Source organism: Haplochromis burtoni, unplaced genomic scaffold (assembly GCF_018398535.1).
Source record: "Haplochromis burtoni strain Fernald_Lab_line unplaced genomic scaffold, NCSU_Asbu1 Contig_130, whole genome shotgun sequence".
In the NCBI taxonomy this organism is placed as follows: Eukaryota; Metazoa; Chordata; class Actinopteri; order Cichliformes; family Cichlidae; genus Haplochromis; species Haplochromis burtoni.
Genome location: NW_024582491.1, coordinates 447627 through 473625, shown reverse-complemented (window position 1 = coordinate 473625; position 25999 = coordinate 447627). Strand labels below are relative to the sequence as shown.

The window sequence follows — 25999 nt, the reverse complement described above, 5'->3', positions numbered from 1 at the left end:
AGATAAGCTCCATCAAGATGTTTACACAGTTTCACTATTTTAGCTCGCACTCTTCTCTCTTCTCACGTCTCGTCTCCTAGGGTGGCATTACAGTAAATCTTGGTTTTAGACATTGTGAGGCAATCATTTCAAGTACAGTAGACAATAACAGCATAGCTACTTAGATCAGTCATTCAATTGTGACAACAGATGTGATTAGTGGTAGACTTTAAACAGAATTGCAGCAAATGGCTACTGGGACTCACAGACATATTTCTTCCTATAGCCACAGTTTGTTAGAGATTGTAAACACACTTTGGTTTGCATGATTATAGACTCTCCCTATGACTTTCTCTATGCAACCTGGGGGAGCACACGCAGTAGGATTCGGCACAGATAAATCGCAATATTATGTCAACAAGTCTTTGATCTCAGGGTTATCAATCATGTGACTCATAAGTGTGATCATTCTAAATTGGAGGGCAGATGTGAACAGTGAAGGTGGTGAAGATGATGCCTGGTTAGGAATGGAAGAATGAACACAGAGAGTGGCTCAATGTAATTCCTGGGTTTTGCTGAAGAGAGGGAAGTGGTGGCTCTTGGCTTCTGTCTGCAGAAGTTAGAAGACAACTGGATGTGGGTGTGTTTGCAGCATACAAACATACCATCCCTGCTGCTAGTGTTTGTCACATAGTATGCCTATATATTTGTGTACCCTGCACATCTGGGTGGGAAGTCATGCAGAAGGTGATCGCCTCTGTGACTGTATGTGCCCCCCCTTTGACAGCATGCACAGTATGTCCATGTCTCTGTGTGTGAGTCCATGTCTGCCTGGGTTAGGGTGGAGCATCGTGCGATGGAATCTGGTGTCTGTGAGCAAATGTGGGCACCGCAGCCACAGAGCCACCAGTCCTCTAACTACTAGAGGTAAAACATTACTGGCCAGTATGGGCTGAAATTGCATGGCTGGTCTAAATGGTTTTTCGGGTGAAAAACAGAGAAAAACTCCAGATTATTTTCCATGCCCACAAAGACATCATTTATCATCTGACAAGATAACAACATAGCCAACATGTCAACAAAATAAATCTATGCAAAGTTGCCACGGAAACTGAGCAGATACATCCCATTAGCTGTACTAACTTGTACCAAAACAAACACAAACATTTCAGCACAGCACACTGTGTGAATCTCATTATGCTGGTGATCGATATCGTTCTTGCTCCATTAGCTCAAATACAAAAGTGAGACTGTGAGGGAGACAGTTTGGAAACTTTGGGTGAAATGTGCACAGTGTAGGACAGAGTGCAGGATTTTGTACATTTGTGCTTTGGGTATCTTTAGGGCTAGTCCCTCTGAGACTCTGTGCTTTTTGCAATCAACCTACTTGTGACACGTACACCAAGCGAAAGTGGCAATGAAGCCTAAAATGGCCTCTCTTCTCCTTTTGTTAACCGCCTAACTTTTTCCTCATTTCAAATCAACTCACATCGCACTCGCAGCTGCACAAAGCATTAGGCACCACTTTTATCTCCCTCATTACATGTGTTTGCCAGCTCCATATCTGCCCATTCGCACAACTGCTCTCCCTCTCTCTTTCACACACATACGTGCTGCAGGGCTGTGGTTTTCAGGCAGCTATGACACAATCCAGATTCTTTTAGCTGCCTATAGCAGGGAAATGTGCTTTGTGCGGAGCTCTTTCCCTACCAAGTCCAGATTTTCCCTGCGTTGCAGCTTTGATCCACATGGCACGAGGGGCTTGTGTCAACAGTCTTGTGTTTCAGCTGGAGGCACGGCAGACCGCCAAGATGTCATTGAATTAATTTCAGGGACAGCTTTACCACTTAGAGGTGCTGTTACCCACCACATCCTCAATCCCCCCCCTCTCTCCAAGGTAGCCAGCATCCTGAGAGACAGGTGAGCACCCATATATATGTACATGGCTACCAAGCATGTAGTTCCAGGAGGTTTAATGCTGAAGTCGTATGTGTGCTTTAAAAGTATTACATGTTAATGTAATCTAAATGATTAAATTTAATGACAGGAAGGAAGTGGGAAATATTTGCCTAATAAAAGAAGGGGAGAAGAAATTCAAGTGACAAGAAACTGACTGAATTATAAAAAGAAGGAGAATTAGATACAAACATCCTCATAGCTGCTGTTTTAGAGTGATTGTGTAGCACTTAACTAACAAAATAATAAAAAATGAAATAAATAAATATTTCAAAAAAGATAAATGGATCATAAATTATAAAGGAGACTTGGTGGCAAGAGATTGGCTTACTGATAGATGTCTTTTCGCAGCACAGTGCGGGTCAGCGGGTTATCAGCCTGAGGAGCCATACTGAGGGAGCCTAGCTTCAACACCAAGGTGTCTTCCTTCTTCATGTGGGAATCTACCAGGACGCATACAAATACACAGAACACAAAATTAACCACTTACAAAGGAGAAGAAATGGTTTGATGCAGAAAAATATATATTGCTGATTTATAAAAACAAATGAAGTCAAAGCATATGATAATTGATACTGGCAGAATTCATTAGTGTTATTATTTTTACAGTAATAAAGGTTTTAATCAGACCTCATTATATATACTGTACTATTCTGTCTCATGTATCTTTGCATTCCGTTGTGGAGGCTCTATAATGTAATTCTCTAACCTGACCCAAGCTGTTTGTCTTGTGTCCCAGGGCAGAAGACCCTGATCACACTTGTGTTGATGTAGATGAGAGGAAGACATCGAGAGGTCAACGTGTGGCTTCTCATTGGCTGACCTGCTGATTTCCCACGCTCTCTGTAGCGTCTTGGTACCTTCGCCTGAAAATTTATGAAGCCAAAAGTACAGGTGATGTATTCAGAGGATCAAGGTTAGCTGGCCTCTTAAACTGCATCAAATTATTTGACCTGGCTTATTTTTTTCCAATATATTTCATCTATTAATGTTAAAACCGATTAAAAATCATCAGGATTTCAATTCCTGTGCCCAATACTTTTTATAACTATATTACAAAAGGCTACTTAAATGAAAAGACATTTGTTATGCTGTTTATTTCCCATATGGGCCCAGCGTTAACAAACTTCACAGTTATTAGAACTGACAGACATTTTTTGCTACCTGGAACACTCCTGCTACAGTGGCCAGTAAGGGACAGGACAGAACCACATCAAACGGCTGGGCTGTCAGCAGGATTTCTCTCAGGTACAGCGGCGAGCTGTCTGCCAGAGGATCAGTGGTCACCTGCTGATTGGCAATGGTAGCACTGCTGCGGGTTGGCCGCTCAGGCCGAGTGGTGAGTTTATGACGGACATTTTTGGTGATAGCTTGCGTGTAGGTGATTGACAGAAAGCCGTGCTGCTGGTGAGAGCCCTCCAGGACTTTAGCTGCCGTCTGGCCAGCGGTAAGACAGGACAAATCACACATGAGCGATATCACACAGGAGTCACACGCAAATAAAATTCATTGTTTATTGTTTTGACTAATTTTGTAGGTAAAGGTTAAACCAGAATAAAAATAAATGAATAACTTCTTGAGCCATTTTTCTCAGATCGCATTTTAATTTGAGATATTTTTTACCAAAAAAAATTCAAGAGAATCACGTTGGAATCAATGATCTACTTAGTTCAGAGGATTAGATTTACACTTTCCCTTTCGATTTCTGAAAAACCTGACATCACTTTTTCAGATATAGCTCAAAAAGCATGCAAAGCTTCCATTTTATTACTTATTTGAAAAACAATTATGGGGTGAAAACAATTAAATGCAGAGTACCTCTGAAAAAAGAAGTTTCATTCTAAATGTTTAATGATTAAAAGACAAGCTGATTGATTATAGGCGTCAAGGTAAAGTGCTACAACATCCAGTAACAGTGGATTAAATAGCTGCTGACAAAAGGATTCATTAACTGATCATTTTAGGAGACTTCCTATTAAACCTAAATAAATACAAAGAGACCCAAATAGTGATGTTCAGACTATCTACCTGATCTATTCCTCAGAGACAAAGTGCTGTGTGTGACTTTTTGTATTTATTTTAATTACTTAAACTATTTTTTTTATCTGTTGTTGTTCATAGAATGACAGTTTTGTACTGTGCTGGTTTAAAAGCATATTTAAAATTGATTTACATCAGAAGCCTTCGATTCTGAAACACCTCTGAGGAACATACAGAACTCTATTAAGCCACTGTTGATGGTGGAAAAAAAAGAAGAGCGGGATTCTTACAGGAGAGAAAAAGCCAGAGAAGTGGCTGAAAGACTCTTGCTTGCTGACGGGTCGAACCAACACAGTGCGTCTGTTCAGCTTGTCAGTGCAAGAAAGGACCACTCCTCCACAGCCGCCCGAGCTCCGAACACCCTCCTCCATACTGGAGGGAAGGAGAGAAAGGAGATGCAGAAAAGAACAGAGGAGAAGTCGTCACACAGAGAGGGCAGAAAAGATGAGGAAAAAAAGCTATAACTAGAAGAAGATAATTAAATATAGAATAAACTGATTAAACCCACAGGAAGCTGCTCCAGCTTGAACCAACTGAAGTATTACATTGTCATGGTCTTATACTATCCAGCAATAAAGATGTTGAAGCAACTGTTTAAGTTGTGTTTTGAATGAAAAGTACACAAGGTACCCAAAGCACTTTAAAAAAACGAAGATTCAAAAGTTTTCTTTGCTTTAATGTTTAATAATTTCAGTTTCTATTCATTATCAACTGACTAAACTGCATAGTTATGGTCAAATCTGTGCCAACTGACACATTTTCATTTGCTTGCCAGTATAAGACCATCACCAGAATGAAATTTGTCAACAAGAAAAGGGAATGCCCATGTTTTAGTCTCCTCCAGCAGACACAGAGAAGAAAGGCTCTCAATATTTTTCATTGGTTTGATTATTCAGCTAGTCAGAATCACTGGAGAGACAGGTGAGTGTTACACCATGAGCAAAATTTAATTCTGTGATTATATTTCCACCTGTTTTGATGTTATTAATGTGTTCATCATAGCCAAACACAATATTTTGTCATTTATCTTCCTTTAGTTTCCTGTCTCTCCAGCACGAGAAGAGATAAGTGACCTTGATTAGGAGCAATAAGATGGCGAGGCGCAGTATAAAGAGACCTAAGGCTGCCATAGCTGTTCTGAGATAGGCAGAGGCCTCACCACAGATGTCTCCTTGCACTGCAGAATGAGTCCTTCATAGGTGCCACAGTGCCAGACCTGCCCTGGCCTGGAGAGAGACACAAGGCCCATCTTAAAACAGTACCTGCGATTACTCGTGTTGCTGTGCCAGGGCCTGAAAATGTCTCATCAATGGCAAAATACAAAAGTGAACCACAGGCCGATGCTAACATTTTTATCAACCTTTGAGATACTAGAGTTACACACCCCTATAAATTTTATATACTAAGAATATTTGATCTTTTCATTTATTACTATAGCCATACATAAGAAGCAGAAACCACAAATAACATGAACGCAGACATAACAACACAACAATTACCATTCTCAATTTGCAGTACCACAAAAAAAACAAACAAACATAAAAAACTACCCCAAATCTGGAGAATGTGAAACACACACAAACAGTATCAAATGGTGCACAATACATTATGGCAAAATGCTTCGCACAGTGGAAATGGTTCAACACCATCAGCATCTTTCCTTTTAGTAACCCTCTCACTCACCTTGCCCACCTCTCACTTCATTACACCCCATTAGTATACTGAGAGTTCAGCGAGAGAGGAATGGTCCCAGCGGTGAGTGTGTTTCTGTGTGTTCCCTGCATTGTTACATAGTGTGCATGTTCTTTCTTTGCACACTTGTGCGAATATATCTTTGTAATCTGCTCTCTCACTTGTGAGAGTAACTAATCGACACACGGACCCCCCACGGCTCCTGGTCTCTCTTTTCTCCCTCTGTGCTTCCATCCAGTCATCCTTCGCTGCCTCCTATTTGTAGAACAGCTGGAAGACATCAGCTCCAATTTGCGTGAGATGCTCAACAGAGTGAATAAGGGTGCACTGTATCTCGGGAGCATCTCTGTGCTACAGTTAAATGTACGTCTTTCCGACAACATGGCAAATAGCCTTACAGAGTCTACCACTCTGCCGCCTTTTTGCCTTCATCTCACTTCAGTTTCCCTCCTCAGCTTTATAATAAGTGAGCCCAGTACCGATGAGGTGCAACACCCACCTAATTTGTCCTCCCTACAGACTACTTCTGTCATTTTCTTTCCCTCCTGCTCACTTTTTCTGTCTAACTCCAATTTTGATACAATCACGAATTCAGTTATATATTTACCTCCCATATTTACTTGCCCTATCTAACTTTCCATTCATTTTCCAGCAGTGAGATAGCTAAGGCCAGATGAGGCATTTTCTCTGTCAAGCTTGATCTAATCTAACCCACTGCACACAAATAACCTGGGTTGGGTGATGAAATACCAAACAATTATCTGTTCAGAATGATTAATATGGACTCCACTGGATGTGGGCTCTCTTGTATTTGTGGATGACGGGGATTAGATTGGGCCCGCAGCCCAGAGGTCCTCCACTGTGTCCTAAACAGCCATGACTGTAACCTGGCTTGGATAATGAAGTGCTTCTGCCTGCCAGAACATTGTTCAGTGAAAGTGTGTTGGGACCATGTTGTTTAATTCACATTAAACTGAAATAACCTAGAAATGAGAAAATTGACTTATTATCTACTTAGGAAGGCATAGAGGTCTAGTAAAAAGATTAGGCTTGGCGCTGCCTCAGAAGCAATTAGACACACACCTGTGGAGAGCAGAACCGCGAGATATAATGACCCAAAGCACCTTCACTCTCTAAAAATGTCTAACCGCTGACTTGGTCCTGGCTTAAACTGTTACTCAATACTGTACAGAACACATGTGGCCTGACGGAATATAAATTAACCAGCTACAGCAAAACAGGGAGGTCTGTGAGACGCCTGTTAGACAGTCAGGTTCACAGCCAAGGCAATCAACTCAGTCCCTCTTTGACCTGTAGTGACATGCCCAAGATCCAGATAAGATGATTTTAAAATCTGGCAAATCAGCATCGATAGCTATTATCATATCGATGGTGAGACCGTTGATTGCTAATGATGGGGTCCAGTACAGGCTCAGGGCCCATGAAGATCAATCTCTCTTTTGCTGTCTGGCTCGATCAGAGCATAAGACACTTACAGGGGTGTATCTACACCGACACTTATGAACATACACTGCAAAATACACACAAAAATAGTCTGCCCGCTGGATGCAACATGCAGCAGATCGCCGTTTCATTATCTCCTCAGACAGAGACAGGGGGAATTGCCTCCTGCTAAGCGGTCTCTTCCCAACAGAACAAGACTTCAGGCACGTACAAAACATGCCTTTGGAACTGCTGAGTTTATCGCCGAGGTATGAGATCGTAGCACGGAGAGAGAAAACTAAGGATTTAGACACTGAAAATAACGTCCCTCTTCAATTAATGGGAGACACATGTATGTGGGGCATGGGAAAAAATCTGTACTTTCATTTCAAGCTGCTCTATGCTACAGTATTTTCTTTCATCATTTCAGAACCCAGAGCTAAATTAGCCCATTGTGACTGTAACTTGACATGGGGAGAGATTACCATAAAGATGCAGTGGAACGTCGCCCAGTGGTTTTCCTCCCCTAACAACGTGTTAATGTTTCTGTGAATCAATTCAGACACCGCAGACAGAAAGAAAATGACTGACGGACTGACTGAACTACCGCTCTGTGAGTCAGAGTTGGGCCGGCCCAGAATCCATTCAGCGCGTCTATCTAGTCAGTCGGTCCATCTGTCTGTTAGTCTGTGGTCAACACCACAACAGCTGTCTGGGAAGACAAGGACGTTGAGGCGATAATCCAGAAAATTATATGAGCAGAAGTGGGAACAGACCAAAGTGGCAGTACTGGTGGTAAAAGTGTGTGTGGGATTGCAAAAGCACAAGCGTAAGGGGGCTGCATGGTGTCCTGGTGGATAAATGTGGGATCCCAGGTTTTACTGCAGTTGAGTCTACATAAATTACTTACAACATTTACTACAAAAGCTTGCAGGCTAAAAATTTGTGGGGGGAAAAAACCTATACAGACCTATCCAAGGAAAAATCAACAAAGCTCCTTAGTAAGATGTCAACAACAGAACAGAACATCAGATATCCTTGCTGTAAGGTGCCGGGGGTTCAGGCTTTTCCTTTAATTTGCTCTGTCTCTTTACATGCAGTACATCCCCTCGTACCTGCATATGTAGTGGTCGATGTTGAAGCTGCCAACTTTACATTTGATCTTTGTATAGACATCTTGGACATCCACAGAGGCACTCAGGTCTTCTAGTTCACTGATGACGCAGATCTCTGGCAGAAAGACAAAAACAAAAGAGAATATAATATAATAATAAAGACATACATTTACCAAGAAGCTCAAATTTGTATCAACTCTTAGTTTGCAATATTCTGTGGCCAGCCTAGCACTTCACAAACAGGCATTACAGCTGAACTTGGACTGCATGAGAGGAAGTTTAATCTGCGCGAGTGAATTTCATTAGCCTATCCAGGTCTTGCCTTTGGCCATAATCCTGCTGTGGTCAGTTCCTGCACAGTGGATGCTCAGTGTGTTTTTGAAGCTAGACCAGTGTTGCTGATCAAGACTGAAGCCACACAGATATACACACACACAAACACACACACACACCCAGAAAAATGTGCAAACGCATGCAGCATTTGTATTGGTATGCCTGGCTGTGTTTCAGTGCTCTGTTTGTATTTCAGAAGGCAAAGCATCTTCTCAGTTTAACACGATATCCAACTGGCCCCAGAACCCTCAATCTGTCTTAATGAGGAAAGAGAGGGTGAATGTGTATTTACACAATATTGAAGAGCCTGTGGACTCTTCTGTGTGTATTCCTAAGGTTGCATGTGTGTACCTCTGAGCACCTTGTGTGCAAACAAAATTCACCCACTGCAGGCAAAGTGAGTAAGGTTCATAGAAGGACTGATTAACTTTGTACTGAACCGAGCTTGTGAGCTTAACTGTTGAGTCGCTCTCATTGTTTCCACTGAGAAAGTCCCACAATCACAGACTAGCTTGGGAAATTGTACATTGTACATCTGAAACTATGGTTGCTGTTGTACTGTTGCCTTGTGGTAATTCTGAGAAATGTAGATGTTCCTAATAGCTTATTAATATTGAAACACAAGGCTTGTCAGCTTTATTGTGGATACCGCGTGGAAAAAAAGCCTCTCCCAAGTTGTTTGATACTCAAAAAGTCATAGTCTCCAACACAGTGCTGATATTGATATATGAGTTTTCTAAACCCACCCTGTGAGAGTACTGGAAACCCTTAGTCCCTTCATCTTAGAATGGCTCATCTTGAAAGGCAGAAAGTGTACCACTGATTTGTGCCTTTAGCAAAAAGCCTCTAAACACTCACGCTTCAATTTCTACCTCTAAACTTCCAACACATAAAAGCATAACATTATACCGGAAAACCAATACGTCTGGAACGGCTATTTTTCCATTTCTCTGGAAAGACAAGAATGTGATTTCCTTTGCAGCTGAAAAACATTACATCATAACAGTTTTTCGCAGTCTTATATGTGGTTTATCTCCAAGAATGCATTTGTGATAACAAGCGTCTGAAAAAAAAAAAAACTGCATGTGCACAATTGTTGCTTTCAATTAAATACTTAATGTGCTGCACACAGAAAATCCACGGGTAAGATCATTTTGCAACTCAGATGGCACATATTAAGCCAAAATCCAAAGTAATGCCTATTTAGGATGTCTTTAAATCAAACCATCTCTGTGAGGTCCTCAAAAACATTCCATTTCCACTATTAAAGACCTTAAGCTGGGTGATCTGGTTGGCAGATGCTAAATATTACAGCCACCAATTAAAGGTGAATCTAGCCTTTCATCGCCCCAGTAAATTTAAAGGGACAAAGAGGCAGTTCGCTTGGGATTCATCACCCATTTATTTATTTATCTTTCCCCTCCACCCCCTCCTCTCCAGCTGCCTTTCCCTTCTTAGAGCTTAACATGTGACTGAGAAAGCAGGCGGGCACCGATCCTTTTAAGTGTTAATATAGAAAACCTTTGAATACTGTTTTGCTCTCATACACAGCAAAATGAAACTTTTATTTTTCTTTTCGCCTGTCCCGTTTGGTTCTTTTGCCATCAAACTGAAACATTTTCATGAAAAACCTTCCCCCTCCTTTACACTTGTTTTATTGTATAATTTCGATAACATTTTAAGGAGCTTGGAAAGAAAAGCATCTGGACTCAGGGTAGTCCAGATGCTTAATCACCCTGCCTAATCACACAAGCCAAGGTGTAAAAACGGGTGTGGGTCACAATCAGCCAAGGTTTCGGGTGACCTAGCCCCACCCTATCATGTGACTTTCTGAGGTCAAATGGCCCACGATGTGAGTGGGCATTAAGGCATCTGAAAAGGGATCGCAAAACTGGATTATAGATGGCAGACAGTTGGTGTTGTAAACCACCGCCTCTGTTCAAAGATGGTCGTTTACAGTGGACATAGATGGCTTCTTTCACTCCCCTTTCAAACCATCTGTCCAAAATGTGAACACTGGCATCCTCAAAAGAGGATGTCCTTCGTCCTTTAGATGTAGATGAACAGCCGAGTCTTGTCGAGGTGAGTCATCTGTTGTGCGTTTATGAAATGGCTGTTTGATCTCTCCAGTGTAGAGGTCTGAGCATTCCTCGCTACACTGTACAGCATAACACTACGTTGTTAATTTGGCATTTGGGATGAACTGAAGAAGCTTCTCGGCTGAGAGGTGAAACGTCTTCAAGAAACTTAAAGAAGTCCAGACGCTTTTCTTTCTTCTTTCAAAGCTCCTTAGACTACGATGAGCTGGATGATTGAGAACCTTCACAGACATTTTTAATAACAGTTACTAAACATGTTTTTGTGTAGTCGGATGTGGTGCTGTTAATGCTAATGCTCCCCTGCTTCTTTTTCAGCTATTTAACACACACAGACAGACATCTAACACATACCATGTGTTTAGAGCAGAAAGTCATTAACTTAACACCTAAAGTTTGCAACATTCAGCAGAGAATTGATGTTAAGGTCAGTTACCTGTCTTTTTGGCAGTGGGATCAGGAGCAAACAGTTTAACTGTGACCTTGGGCAACATCCACTGCATCCAAAGGCTGACCTTCCCACTGGTTCCACCAATGCTGCTAGTTTTCTGCTCCAGTGTCACCGTGTCTGCAAACGGACCGTCATCTCCTGCAGTCACCGAGTCGCCCTAGAGAGCCAAAGCAGAACTGTTTTGTTGGACAGAATAAAATGGTAACCAGCCAGCAAGCTTGAGGACCATAATGTAATTCACACATTAATATTGAATTCTGATGTTTGTCCAATAAATCTAGTACAGATAAGGAGAGAAATTCCTGTCACTTAAAATGTCAATTAGCCAATTACAGAGCACATTTCAGCCAATACACAATTTGCTAAAAGATATAACAACTAAACACAACTAAATAAGAAGAAGAAAAAACTCAAAGAGCATTTGACTTAAAATTCCTGTTTGTTTCCCATCATCATCGAGGACTGTCTGCTTGAGTGCATGTGTTTGTCCATGTGTTTGGTGAATGTGTATGTTTGAAAGTGTTGTCGCTGTGCATGTAGCCATAACAAAGCAACCACCAAATATTGAGCCTTTTAGTGCATAGATGACATCAGTGTCTGGTGAGCAGAACCCCACGCAGAACAGAGAAACGTGTGTATGTCGGGAGGTGGGTGGGGGGGTGCATTGTGCAAAGCTGTCACCGGTGTTAACCCCAAAGTAAGCCACCAGCACCCACATGGCCTCCTTTCACTCAAGTGCGCCAGGACACACACGTCTTGCAGCCTGGGAGAGAATGGGAAGTGAAGACCGGAGGTGGGGGCGGGAATGGTGGGGGGGGGGGAGAGTGAAGCTGAAAAGCAAGCAGGATGCGGTGGAGCAGGATGCCTTCTGTGAGCTCTCAACTCCTTACTGGGGATTTGGCAATTCAACGAAGATGACAGCACTGGGGACATTTTTATTTCTCAGTCTCTTCCTGGTAAATATGTTTTCCAAACGTGTACAGTATCTGTGCGGCTCGCTTGGAAAGTGAAAAGCCTACAAACAAACAATATTGCAATTAGGAGTTTCATTTTTTCCGCAGCTTCTCCCATCGCAGTGTGGTAATGACAGATTGTGTCATGGTTATCAACCGTGGCTCTGTTTGGTGAGGAGGTTATCAACCATCTCAATTAGAAACCCCACAGCTGCTATGCTGATTACAGTGTTGTAAAGAGGATCCAGATGAGGAAACTATGTCCTCTTTCCACAGCTGGGGGGAGGGATGAGGGCGCGAAACTAATTTGCAAATTTAATTTAATCACACAGTTAAGGCTGGTTGACAGCAGAGCATGATAAGAACGGATGACAATAATATAAATAAATTAAGGATTATGTCGATTCAAAAATAGATGCAACGTCACAGTGTATGGGGACCACTAGGAACTGATGAGAAGCATGTGCTTCACACACTAGTTCACACTGTAAGAAAAGGAAAGCAACAAAACACAGGCGTGAACTAATCTAAGAAGATGAGGATTTAATTCCTACCTTTGATAAAATAGCTATACATACACTTATGTAACTGAAAAAAACAATCAAACCCACTGAAAATCGGGAACTTAAATACCATCATTATTGCATAAATGCCACAGTGCTAACTACACTAAATCTCTTTGTGTTTAATTTAGTTAAATAATGACTCTAAAAGTATCATTAAGTGTCTTCATCAAACTAATCTGTCAAGCACATATGTGAATGTGTGTCCGTCTTTCTGAGTGTGTAATATCGCTTATTGGCAGTGAGTAATATGAGACTAGCAGTAATGGTGTTCAGTCAGTCTCAATGAGAGATATTCTGGTGTCAACTGCCATTTGGGGACTAATTATTGTTGAGATGAAGTCAAAATATGGCTCTCTCTCTCTATGTGTGTGTGTGTGTGTGTGTGGTTGGGATTGTTTAGTTTACAGTTCTAACCATTTGGTAGGATTAGTCTCTGTAACATCATGTGTGGAAACAGGAGCCAGTTGCTGGCGCTGTGGGAACCAACCACCATGTACTGCAGCGTGGTTGTGTGCGAGCATTGGACACTCGACTGCTTAAAGCTTCCAGGCCAGAACTACTGCTGTCATCTTTAGAAAGCTTTTCCTCGTGTAAACCACAACAGTCACAAGTAACAAGTAATTATGAGCATTTTAATGTCATTCTTTTCTGCCATGTCAAATTCCATGAAAAAAGTACTGTCTATATATTATAAAACATTTAGTACATGTACTGTCATTTTTAAACAAGGGGGAAATAAGTTAGACTTTAACTATACAACACATATTAAAAACATCTTTATTTTTAAGGGTGAAAAAGGGGAATTCAAAAATAAAAATGATATATCTTTTTTTTTTTTAAACTGACAAACAAAAAAAGCCAGGGTAAAAGTTATTTTTAGTGTCTTATCAAAGTGAGGTCTTGGTGTAGTTTTGGTGAAGGTGGGCTCTGCTACGTCCCTGAACTGCCAGATCAGGGCCCCAAACAATCACACACTTTCTAGAAGTATTTTCCCACACCTCCGCAAGCCAAGTTGTAAAGTATACAGTTTAATTCCTGGGCCTCTGTGCTATAAACGGGCCGAGGATCCGGGTTTATTTTCTCTGCAGAGTTTGTCTTTGCTCATCAGAGAGACCCAAACATTGGAAGACAACAGCAGGCTGGGAAGTGTCAAAGGAAGAAGGAAAAGGATGATTCTGAAAAAAAAAAAAGAATTAAAAAGAGAATGGCTCAGGCACAGGTGGAAGGATATTTTGAAGGAGAGGAAAAGGAAACTTTCAGACTGAAAATAGCACAGAAAGAAATAAGAGTGCTGCTTGATACCACTTTAGATAGAGAAGCAGTGAAGAATAAGAAGAGGGAGAGCAGAATGCTTGGGGGTACATGGAGGAAAGACAGAATAGGGTGACAAGTAATTACAGACATGGAGAAAGCAAAAGAAGAGAACCTGGATCGTTGACTGCTAATGGTAGAAATGTCTTCTTTCTCTTTGCCTCGTGGTGCTCGAATAATGCTTAAAACACAGTGGCAGTGTTTCCAGAAATCATTAATTGGTTAAACTTTTAAACCTCGTTGTGACCAGTTTCATGTAGGAACTATTTACTTTCTAACAAACAACTCCAGCAGATTAAAATCACCATCAGAGGAAAGAGAGCTAAAAGGTACGATGAACAGAAAAGTGTGGCGAAACAATAAAACGGCTGAAAGGGGAATGCCTGTTTATTAAATACTATGCTGTGTAAATTAATAAATACTAGTAGAACACTTGTTTACAAAATACAGAAGTATGAGTAGATTGCTTTATATTTTTACACAAATGGGGAAGAAAATATCTGGGAGGACAGTAGGGCAGAGGTTTTTGTGGGTGTAATGTGAATGTAGCTAGAGAAAGAAAGGGTGGGGTGTTGGGGGGAGACTGCCGCCACTACTGCTGAGACTTATCAAAACAGCTCCTACATTCTTGCTCAATCACTCGGCCTCCCAGAGGACTAAACACTTCTACCAGTGTTTGTACTTAGGTAAACAGTGACAAGTGGGCTGTCAGGGGCCACTGTGGCCTTGCTATAGAGGCACTATACCAGGTTCTTCCCAGTTCTACTGAACTGCTGCCACTTCTCCAAGTTCCACAAATGACGCAAGAACACCCACATGTCGATAGCAAGGAAACAAATGTAGGCGCAGATGCACACTGACATATGAAACACTTTTTTTCATAAGCATGTACACGCTATTGCCTCTTAGGCCAGTATGGTGGTTGTATTGCGATCCCTGGGGCCCCACAGTGGTGACAGGGAGCTGCTGGTCGAACACTATTATAGCCTAGACTAGTTTCCACTATGCCAACACTGACCCGCACTCACTATCATTTTTATAAATGCTATATTTATGCTTCACAAAAACACACATAGACATATTATCCAGTGTCCTGGTGGCCCCAAGGCCATGGATCCCCAGCACTGATTGCTGCTGCAAGAGTATTACACAGCAGGAAAAACTCCTGCCACATTAACTAAAGCTGGGATAACTGCCACAACCATCTAGAGACAAAAGGGAAAAAAATTATATTTGAGGCTACTCCCTAAGAAAATATGACTTTAATAGCCTTCGTTATTGCACATGCATATGCACTGCTACATTTCAAACTTATGTCTGGGTTTGATTTTTAATCTGAGTAAAAAAAAATGTAACAACAGGTAACTATTTCCCCCAGTTAAGAGGCAAGTTTATCCTCAATCAAGGCTGAGCTTAAACGAATCAAACAGCACTCTCTGCCTAGCCTGGAGTATAAAACCTCACTGAGTAAGAAAAAATCATGTAAGAAACACAAGCAGTGACTTATATTTTTCCACCTCTAAAATTTTTCCAGAAACAAAACATTTTTTTTGACACATCACATGTGTTAAGACTGACTCAGCTACTCATAACAATAAAATAACAATATTTGCACTTAAAATTGTAAATCAGCACCAGAATTATGTATACAACAATGGCTTAAATGGCATTTGTTACTGCATGACTCACAGCAGCTAGCTGAGAAAAGATGGGTGCTGGCAGGCTGTCTTTAGGTCGCATATTAAAAAAGTAACACAACATTAAAGCTGGAACACTGATTCTGACAAAGGCAAAGTTCATAAGTGACTAAGCCAGTGCTATGTATGGACAGACATTCAACTGAATGAATGAGTGAATGAAATAATGGACCATTTCATGTGGTTTTTTCCCCCGATTATGAAAAGAGGTTTGTCTGGATGAAAAAAACCCCAAAAACAGTGTAGATGAGCAGATGATTCCCATAACTCATATAAACTCTGAATTGACATAATAAAAAGTGTAACTGTGAGAAACTCCAACCTCAGTGGGGGAGCCAAAGTCTGCAGAAGGACTGCAGGTGCTGGTGTCAGGCAGGGCGGTGCCAGCGCTGCTGCGTACAGGGGAGGATGGAGCGGCACCGGCAGGCGGCTCTGGGATGTTGGACGTCTGACGCAAAATGCCATGCCTCTGGAGACGAGCCCACGTTGAGCTCCAGCTGAGGAAGAGCTCATACAACAACTGAACCTGGAGGGTGAACCAAGCAGAGATAAACAGAGAACATTAGTTTTATATTTTGTAATTATGGTTGAAAACAATTACAAAGACAGTCTACCAGCGAAACAATTTTTGGTTTCTCTGTTTGGGGGGAAAAAACACTCATTTTGAAATGGGAAGTGAGGACTGTTTATCACTATGTTGCATCATCCGCTTGTTTAACAGCACTTGTTTGGAAACTGAGAACATATTAAACACGTATCATTCAGTTTTCCCAATTAGCTTCTATACTCTGAAAAGTATTCTGTGCCAACTGAGTGCCTCAAAAGATAACCCTAACACACCACAAGTAGTCAAAACCAAATTCAAATGTATATTTTTTTTTGCCAAGGTCTGACTCAAACAGCTGCACTGGGGAGTTCTCATGTAGTTCTGACTTCTGAGGCCATTACCATGATTTGGCTTGGCAGCTTTGTTGTTATGTGACACTAAACCTAGTAAAAGCTGAGAGAGAAGGAAAGGGAGAAAGAGGAAATATTAGCCAGAAATGGACTTCTATCATTCTCATTCTTTCACTCTCTGACTTAACATACTTCTGTACTTGTCACTCAGAGAGGCCTCGTTTCTCAAAAATGATGTAAAACCTATGCGTTGGTGTTTCTGTTCGATGGCTCACACTTTGCGAGGCGCAGCATGCTTACACACGTGCTTCACTGTGCAATTTGTTATCCATAACAACAAAACTTCCAAAGAAACACCCTCAGAGGAAAGTTAAATTCTGTCATCAATTTCCTGCTAAAAACTCACCACGATTAGGAAAAACTGAAGGCTCTGCGTCAAGTGTTCTCAGCTATTTATCATGTGTTCGCATTGAAAAGAGCCTTAGCTTTAAACAACAACAAAGCCAAAAAAAAAAAAAAAGAGTGGAAAACATGAGACGAAAGCAGGGGAATGTGATGTGATGCTTTCGGTTATTCATGCATTCACTTGGTGCTTTTTAGGAGGAAAGAAGGGAGAAAAGCAACACGCTTTCACAGTGAGCTAATTTCTGGATTTCAAATGCTTCGCTTCTGCAGCCAGCTAAGCCCGCAGCCCCCACCACTGAGGGTCCCTTAAACTTAAAGGTGCACAGGCACATGAGCACACATACGAAATAGACTCTGAGCACATTTTTACTCTCAGAGTCTCGCTCGCACACATGCTCTCCTGTTAGCGCACACATTGCAGGGAGGTCTTCCACAAATAATCATAAATCAAATTAGGAGCACCACAATACATTACAGCTGCACCATTTCAAACATGTCCAGGAAGAGCTGCTACGCCGATTCAGCCGCTGTCCAGGGACAGGGCCAACAGCTGTTTGCCATACCCAACCAAACTGCACTGCCGGCAGGGGAGGTACGGCACCGTGCTCCCTTCTCTGAGAGTTGGGGCCTGGAACTCCAATCAAGCACAACAAGGCCTACTGCACTCAGTAGCAGATGTGGAAGAAAAGACTGAAGACTGCTGAGCAAAGGGGAAAAAAAAAAGGGAAAATGTGTGCACAGTGAGATCAACACGAAAATGAATGACAGGGTTGTTACGTGACCTCTGTATTAGCATCTGGGATAAAGACTTGTCCTTAATTTTATGATGAAACCTAAGCAGAGCTTGAACTCCTTTCCATCCACCCTTTCATCATTGATCTTCATTCTTCATCTCCTACCTTCCCTCTGTTATTTACCCTGTCCTATGTCAACTTGCTGCTGCTGATACTTCTGCTTAGCAGGGTTAGACAGTTTAGCTCAGCTACTGCTATTAGGGTAGGTTGGGCCATGAAAAACATGCACACACACACACACGCTTACATGAGCTTATAATACAGATGCAACATTTCATGAGTTGGGGAACATTTGGAGGCCTGGATTCTCCAAAGGCCTGTCATCTGCAGATCAGGAGGCCTGTTAGGGTGCAGTACTACAAACTGGAGACTGAACAGAGGCTTCCAACAGTCATTCATAAAAACACACAGATGGAGAGGGACAGGACAGCATGCAGATGGCGAGTGTTTGTATCCTTTTATCTAGGAGCAGTTTATAGAGAAACTTCACAAAAATGACATATTGTTGAGTATGTGTGGTAACTCTTGTGTACACGGGAACAGGTGTGTGTATGTGTGCATATCTGTTCATTGAAATGCTGTACAGTTATGTGCCAAAGGTTAAAGCAAACAGTTGCTGTGTGTACGCTCGTTCCAAGGTGGTCCTGATAATGTTAAAGCACAACTAGTAACCCCAACTTTCAGACAGCCAGTCAGTCAGTTTGTTGAAGTAATATGGAGACGTTTAACTCCTCCTGTCCAGACTGAAAGGCATACAAGTGTCATATGGACTGTATTGGTTTCTCATTGCTCACACTTTTGCGGACGTGGTTGAATCTATATACCTGCACAATCCAAAATTCATTAGGAAATTTGCATCTTCACGTGTACTGTCACAGTCACAGATAAAAATACAAAATACGACTACGATACTAGTTGCTACCTGTGAAAACGCACCACGGTGTTTGCTTGAAGGCTCGACTGTTTCACCACACTGTCTAAAAATACTTTTGTTAGTGCTATGAAGTAATCCATCATGTAATGGAAATGGAAAATCTGACTTAATGTGACAAACATGCAGCCGAGTAGCCGTGGGGAAATTTAAGGGGCCAAATTTGTTGCTTCTATTTGTTTACTTTAAATGTATTAATATCTCAAAATCAGCGCTGTGATAATTTATTTGTTTTGAAAGGGCAGATGTAATTTTACCCCCAAAATCCAACAATCATTGTACTTATTGTACAGTAACTGTGCAGCATTCTGACAACCCCATATATATTCCCCCAGATGGCAACGCTAATTAGAAAGATGATCAAGTAGTGTGAGGTCTCTTTTGTTCTGGCGAGGGTGGGGTTGCTCTGGCAGCGGTTCTTAAAAAGCTGCAGTGAGACTTGAAACTGCATTAGCTTATTACCCCCCTCAAGTCAGAAATTTTGCACAGAAGAGGGAGGTGAGCAGATGGGACAACAGAGCAAAGGAATTACGATTTTATTTTTATTATAATGGCATCCAAAAACTAATAATGACTCATCATATAATCACAATAAGCCTCCCCGGCTTTGCCAGACACCAGCAGCATACTTGACGGGGAGACCAGAGAAGCAAGAAAAGAAACTTTCCCTCAGTAAAGTTCTTCTCATCTCTGGGAAACTTTTCACCGCAAGCAGATTAAGGCCTTTAATTCGTTTCTGGTACCAATTCCCCTCAATATCACCATGGCTCATCACTGTGGTCGAAGACATTTAACAGTGTGACCGCTCTAAAGGTTGACCCAATTAAGTGTTTACAGAGGAACTTAATTCAATACAGCTAATTCAATTGTGAAAAAACAAAACATGTGTAATGGTACATGTAGATGTGATTCTACGAGAGAAATGAAAAACAACACAGAGACCTAACTGGGAGACAAACATGTTCCGTTTGCAGTACGTCCGTATTCATCACAGTCTCGCTAAAACATAATAACATGCTGTAAAACAATGATGGTGAGTACTGCAATCCCTTACTCTTCTTGACTGAGACCTCAAAATGTTTTACCAAAACAAACAAGGCAACACTCTCATGTTTACACTTCCATTTTCATGAAAATTATACGAGTTCAGAAGATGAGGCAGTTTGTTTACTGGACTCAATCTATATCAGAAAATCATGCGGAGGCAGGATCTTCTTGCCAGGGTTCGTGCGTTCATATTTCAGGAAAGTTTACAAGGGGATGATTTGTATAAATATACATGTAATTCTAATGACTACTTTGTGACTGCGAAGACTGTCTGACTGACCTGAGGGTTGGAGCACTTGACGTGGACGGGCTGTAGATCAACATGGAGGCACACTACAAAGGAGTGCCTTCCTTCAGCAGAGCTCTGCAGCTTATGGGATGTGACAGCTAGTGTGGAAGTGCAGCCCATCGGCTCCAACAGGCTCAGGCTTTGCTGCTGCCCCAACAATGTGTATATGCTGAATTGACTCAGGCTGATCGTCCATGGGAAGGCATCACCTGGAGTTAGACATAAAGAAAAAGCAAACGATATATGAAAACAAGTACGTATATTGCAAATGGCAAAGAGATGCAAGGATGACAGACATTATGTGACGTGAGGGCAAAGAGATAAACACTCACTATGGTCTCAGGAAAAATATGTGATTCTGTGTTATCCCATTTAACCTAGGTGTTTCTGATTTGTACATATTGTTCTCCATAAGACACGAATAGACCATCTTTCTACAAATCTGCCATATTGTTTATGCCATATGAAAGGCAACCGTTTTACCCAATATACACGTGTCACACCATAGCACAGAATTCGGCATATTTTGGTCTCTAGAGGTAAGAAGGATTGTGCCGTGTTCCCTTTTTGAGAGAATCTGTCACTTAGATTTATTCGCCGAATATAAATTTGCTAATGTCTCTTCAGTGTAACCACATCTATTTTCAATATTTGTATAGTTTAAAACTAGTATGAATCATAAGCTATGAGCTAAGGTCTAGCTTGGACTTCTTACAGGAAGAAGCAGCTACTTTTTGCTGTTCTCTGGTCACGAGGGCTCACCACAGCGGGTAGCTCCGTATGTTTCATTTGGCAGAGTGATTTTTTGCTGTACGCTCTTCCTGACACAACCCTAAAAATGATTTATGGCTCCAGCTGGAATTGAACCAGCAACTTTGCCAAATAAATGTGTAAACCACTTCACCACGAGGTCATCACCTGGTATATCGTGCCACTTAAACTTTGCATGTGGAATGCTGTGGATTGGTAACAGCATAAATATATATAACAAAAATGAGAAGCTTGTATTATTTTATTATTTTCAGTTTGCTCCACGGTATAACGAATGGTGTTTCCAAATTCTCAGTCAGAATTTGAATCCAGAACCCCTAAACTTGGATTTCACACTCAGAAAGTCGGAGCACCCACACCCATCCCGAGTTAATAATCCAAGATGGTGACAGTGAAAGTAAATAGATTTAAAACTGTAAACTGTATTTGTGACTCGACTAAATAAGCAGAGCACTGACCAGGCTTTATCTTTGAATGCAGCACTGTTTTTAAGGACCCATAATCAAGTATTATATTGTATAGCTAGTGATGTATGAATCGCTCTACCTTGCAAAGAACCAAAACAAATCCTGTTTTTCCTCGCTTTTCTTGGAACAAGCTTACTCAGGAGTGATGTCATTCCCAAGTTCTGAAGTACCTGGAATGTGGGGGCCTTCTTCTCATTTTTCTTCCTTTTTGTTAAAATCCAGCGAGGGCAGCTTTGCCAGATCTTGACAGAGTCTGATTCTGAGATGCCTTTAGGAACCCAATTATTTAAATTGTCCACCATATATGGGATCAACAAAATAGACAGTGGTGTGGCTTGAGTAAAAACATTTTTCCAGCACATGAAAAAAAACTTGGACATTACATAACCTTTTACTATTGTGAAATGGAAAACCTGAGAAAAGGAATACTGAATAGTTATTTCATCTATAATTGATTACGCCACATCCATTAACCAGATACACAAACACAGCGTAAATTGAGGCCTTATATTAAATCTGTGAGTCTGAAACAGCATGCAGCACTGGGAGTGCTTGAACCAATGAACTTGCTGACCCTGGAAGTACCATCTTACAGGGATGAGGAACAGGTTCATTATCACAGGGCCACAAAGAGCACTTTTACCAATACGCCCTTGGCAGGCTGCTTTGATCCCGAGCATTGAATATGAGGGATGAAGACCATTTCAAAGAGTAGGAATGAATTACTAAAAGCATGGGTTGTTAATTTTCACTGCAACATTGACAAGGCAGCTGATGTCACTGTTTTTGCTGTCGTTTTTCTTTCTCCTCTGTTTTTTTACAACTGCATGCCCAATGCTGATGTCATTAAAAAGTTTGGAGAAAAGAAGTGTGCCCCCCTTTTTTCTCCTCCTGAAGAGAAAACATTGCTCAACCATCTAAGTGTTGCTTGTGTCAACTCCACCAGGTGTGCACACCACATGTGCACGATCTATCTCTCAAAGTCGCGCTACTTAAGTTTGTTTGTCTTTTGTCATGGTAAATGAGTAGCAGTGGGTCAAAGGTTTGCTCAGTGTTGAAAAGACTCTAATGATGATGAATTGACATTATATATGCTATTACTATTGTGAAATCATACATTTTAATTATTAATAAAAATTAAATGAGTTATTTAAGTGATTAAGTCATATTTTCTTTCTCACTAAGTGGGATTAAATTCCCAAGATTTCCAATTTTAGCTTATGCATCTATCACCACCAGTGTTTCTAATTTCAGCTTTGAAATCACTCTTTTTGACATCACTGTGTATCTGGGTGTATGTCCCAGAGTATTTCAATAATTCTAATGAAAGTTTAGATTTCATTAGATGTGGTATGAAAACCTACCTTCTTCCAAGATGGGCTTTGAGACCACAAAGGGGAGCTCCTGTAGTGGTTCCATGTACTTATGCCCAGCACTGAGGATACTAATCTGAGGCAGGCAAACTACCAGAGTCCCAGGCATGTTGGTCTGGTTGTGGTACCAGCTACGCACAGTGCCGGGAATGTCGCCACAGATGATAGTGCTCGGAGAAGGGAGGCTGTCATTGGGGAGGAACACACAGCAGGGCTGCAGCTCCAACTTGAAAAAAGGCAGAAAAAAGAGGGGAACATTAATCATGTTAGCCAATTCAGCCTCACCCGATCAGTAAACAAGCACCTGTCTTATGCCATCCAAGTGCACAAAAGTTCAGTTTTTTTGCCAGTATTACAGAACTTGGACTGTGATGGAAAGAATAGAAGAAAAAAAAAGTGCAACATTCCGGGTGTTGCTGGAAAAGCCTGAACATGGTGAACAATACTTTCCTTGGTTTAAAAAAGAAAAAAACCCTACATTTGGTCACACACACTAAACCGTCTTACAAAATGCACATTACATACATTACATTACATATTTCTGAGCATCCATTTAAAACCACTGTGATTTTCTGAAACAGAAAAACAAAAAACTTTGAGGTTTCGTCAGTTAAATACTAAAGTCTTTTTAAAAAGCACTGGAGATCAGTCCCAGCTGCACAATGTCCCAAATAATACATAAATAAATAAATAAACAAATCAAATAAAAATCAAAAGCCTTTAGATGAGTAAGCAGTAGTCGGCAAGAGTGCAAGCAACAACTTTGAGCAACAATATTGCTTTGTGTTTTTCCATTTTACCATAACTTCACTGATTTACTAGCCTAGCTAATGAAAAGCAAAGGGGTGCAGGGTCCAGGGGGCAGACAGCAGGTGTTGCCAGATACTTGTGTGTGGATGTGTGCTCACTTCTGTCAGAGAGACTACTTCTACTTATTTTTAGTCTCACTTATTAGAGAGGTGGATACTCTATGAGCCCTCTGGTTTCATGAGCAAGTTATACTGTAAGATATGTTTGGCATATCTTAACACGTTACGCACACATTAAGACACACACCATCAAAATTTGCATATGCACTTGTATGATCTTTGGCTATAACTGCACGGGCCTGGAAACCATCTCCAAGTTTTCATGGGAAGTGAAAGAGAAGGCGAGACAGAGAAAAAGACTTTGAAAGCAGGATCAAGAGGAGGAGAGTGAGACACTGAGAAAGAGAGAGAAGTACAGATATGGTTACACTTTCATCATACTCTGCTTCCTCTTTTGATTATTCTTTAAAGGGTGGTTTGAAATGGGAACGCTTTTGCACAGTGACACATAAGCTTTGGCCTTTTTAAGAGCTGGCACGCAGTGAAAAAAAAATCACCGACACTGCCTGGGCTGTTGCAGATCTAAGCAGGGTTAAGCTGTAAAGCAGGCTGACATACGGAAAGTGCCGGCTTTAATACCATGACTCGGGCCTGCACTTTGACGACGGTGCTTGAGGCTAATGCTATCCTGCTGGACATCTTGAATATATATATTTATATATAAACAGATATGTGCCAAAGTCCTCAACCATCAAATATCGTCAGAACAACGGTACTGGCTGATGGGTGTGTTGGTATAAGGAACACGAGGAAACAGAAAAAATAAGAGCAATGGCTTCAGTTACCTATACTGTAATGTCAACAAAAAAGCATTACAGCAAAGTTTATTATAATAACTAGAATCCAGAGAATGAGTTTGTTTTAATCACCGTGTGATAGAAAAAATTAAATCCCTGAGTTCACATCATGTGACAGTTTGATTAAGCACCTGGATGATCTCAGGGCTAATTTAATGTAAAACGAAGCTCAATTATAATTCAAAGGGATTTTGTATATCATATTTCTGAGTAAGTACACAATAGTACAATATCATAGTAATTATCGATATAAACATTTTACTTCTTATTTACTTTTTTAAAACTGCCATCTAGACACAGACTGTAAATAACTATTACAGAACCACGCTGTGCCTGATGAGTGACCGAATCTGTCACCATATATCCCGTTCTGGGAATTAAAGTTTTACACATAATCAGAGAAAAATATTATGAACATAAATCATTATAAGTTCAGTGAAATTAAAAACCAATGGAAATCTTTTTGTGTTTTTGAGAGGAAACATCTGTATCAACCTCTTTAGTATAGAATTGTGGGAATTTTATGTAATAAAAATGATTAAGCAGGTGATTTTTGTTCGTTTAAAAAGGGTAGTTGTGACTATTACAGGGTAGAAAACACAGGCACCTATCTGTTACAGTGAATGTGAACAAATAACACAGCACCTTATAATGGTGTTTGCTCATGATTTTAAAGTGCTTATGATGGAACACAACGATGATGTCAGGTGTACGGCAGTCATAGTCTTGCCACATTACACAGAAATATACTAACAATAAACAGATAATATCTCACAGATGACGACAGAGGGCAGTCAGACAATTGACTTTCTAGATGTTTATACATAAAGGCACACAATGTTTCAAGGAGCAGAGTATGTAATGGAAAAGAAAATGGCACAACAATCCTAAATCTGGGCGATACAAAACGAATCTTTGGTTGGCTCTTTTCTCCTTTCATTCCCTTTTGATGACAGTTATTAAAAGCCACAAACACAGAGAAACAAACATGTTGTATTTACCAATGGCAACAGTACACAACAGTACAAGTCCATAGGGGGACAGTGATTAAAGCAAAAGAGCTTTTTTTCATGAGTGGAGGAGGTTTGGATCTAAAGAGCATTTGATGCTCTGGTGACCAGTGAGGACTTGTTGAGGAATCCCAGTTGCCCGAAAGTGGATGACAGCATAAAAGAGCAAATATTACTATGCCAAAAGAAAACAGTTGTACTGGTTGGTAGATGTCTTGTGAGTTCAAGTACAATCTTTTAATAATCCACACTTATTCTGGGTCACAGCGCTGTCAGGTGTTCAATCTGCATCCAAGACAAATTGGGCAAACTTCTCCAGTAAGATCAAAATATAACAAGAACTGCTAAAGCTGCTCTAAATCTGTTCTTTTTAATAATATAAAATACTTGGTACTGTTTTAGCATATGAAACTTTGATGCCAAACAATTTTTGCTGAAATGGCCTTAAAATGTCAGCGAACATATTGGAAAAGAATCGTAAATGCCCGTCCTTGTCACCATCCTGTTACGACAGTGTCACGTTATTAGGAACGTGAACTCAGAACTGAACGGCAATCCTCCACCCAGTTCTCTGTGCTACTGTTAATAGCAGGTCACCCTGGTCACCTCGCAGACCTTTCCAAAGCCCCCCATCTGTGGTCTAATGCTTGAGCTGTGACTCATACACACACACACACACACACACACACACACACACACACACACACACACACACAC

The 25999-nt window shown here is 41.0% G+C and overlaps 1 protein-coding gene across 4 annotated transcripts in view; it reads right to left on the bottom strand.

Moving 5' to 3' along the window:
- LOC102299397 (vacuolar protein sorting-associated protein 13B) overlaps positions 1-25999 on the bottom strand; it is a 306909-nt gene that overhangs the window by 133812 nt on the left and 147098 nt on the right. For 2 of the 4 annotated variants that reach the window (XM_014336114.2, XM_014336109.2), the window contains exons 23-31: positions 22598-22832; positions 19987-20204; positions 15955-16158; positions 11091-11262; positions 8226-8340; positions 4206-4347; positions 3100-3372; positions 2645-2801; positions 2267-2378 (exon numbers count right to left, since the gene is read on the bottom strand). In XM_014336114.2, the coding sequence (XP_014191600.1) occupies positions 2267-2378; positions 2645-2801; positions 3100-3372; positions 4206-4347; positions 8226-8340; positions 11091-11262; positions 15955-16158; positions 19987-20204; positions 22598-22832 (1628 nt within the window). Of the gene's footprint in view, positions 1-2266; positions 2379-2644; positions 2802-3099; positions 3373-4205; positions 4348-5134; positions 5202-8225; positions 8341-11090; positions 11263-15954; positions 16159-19986; positions 20205-22597; positions 22833-25999 lie in introns of those variants that run through there. The other 2 variants (XM_042224168.1, XR_006054780.1) reach the window with 2 other exon arrangements.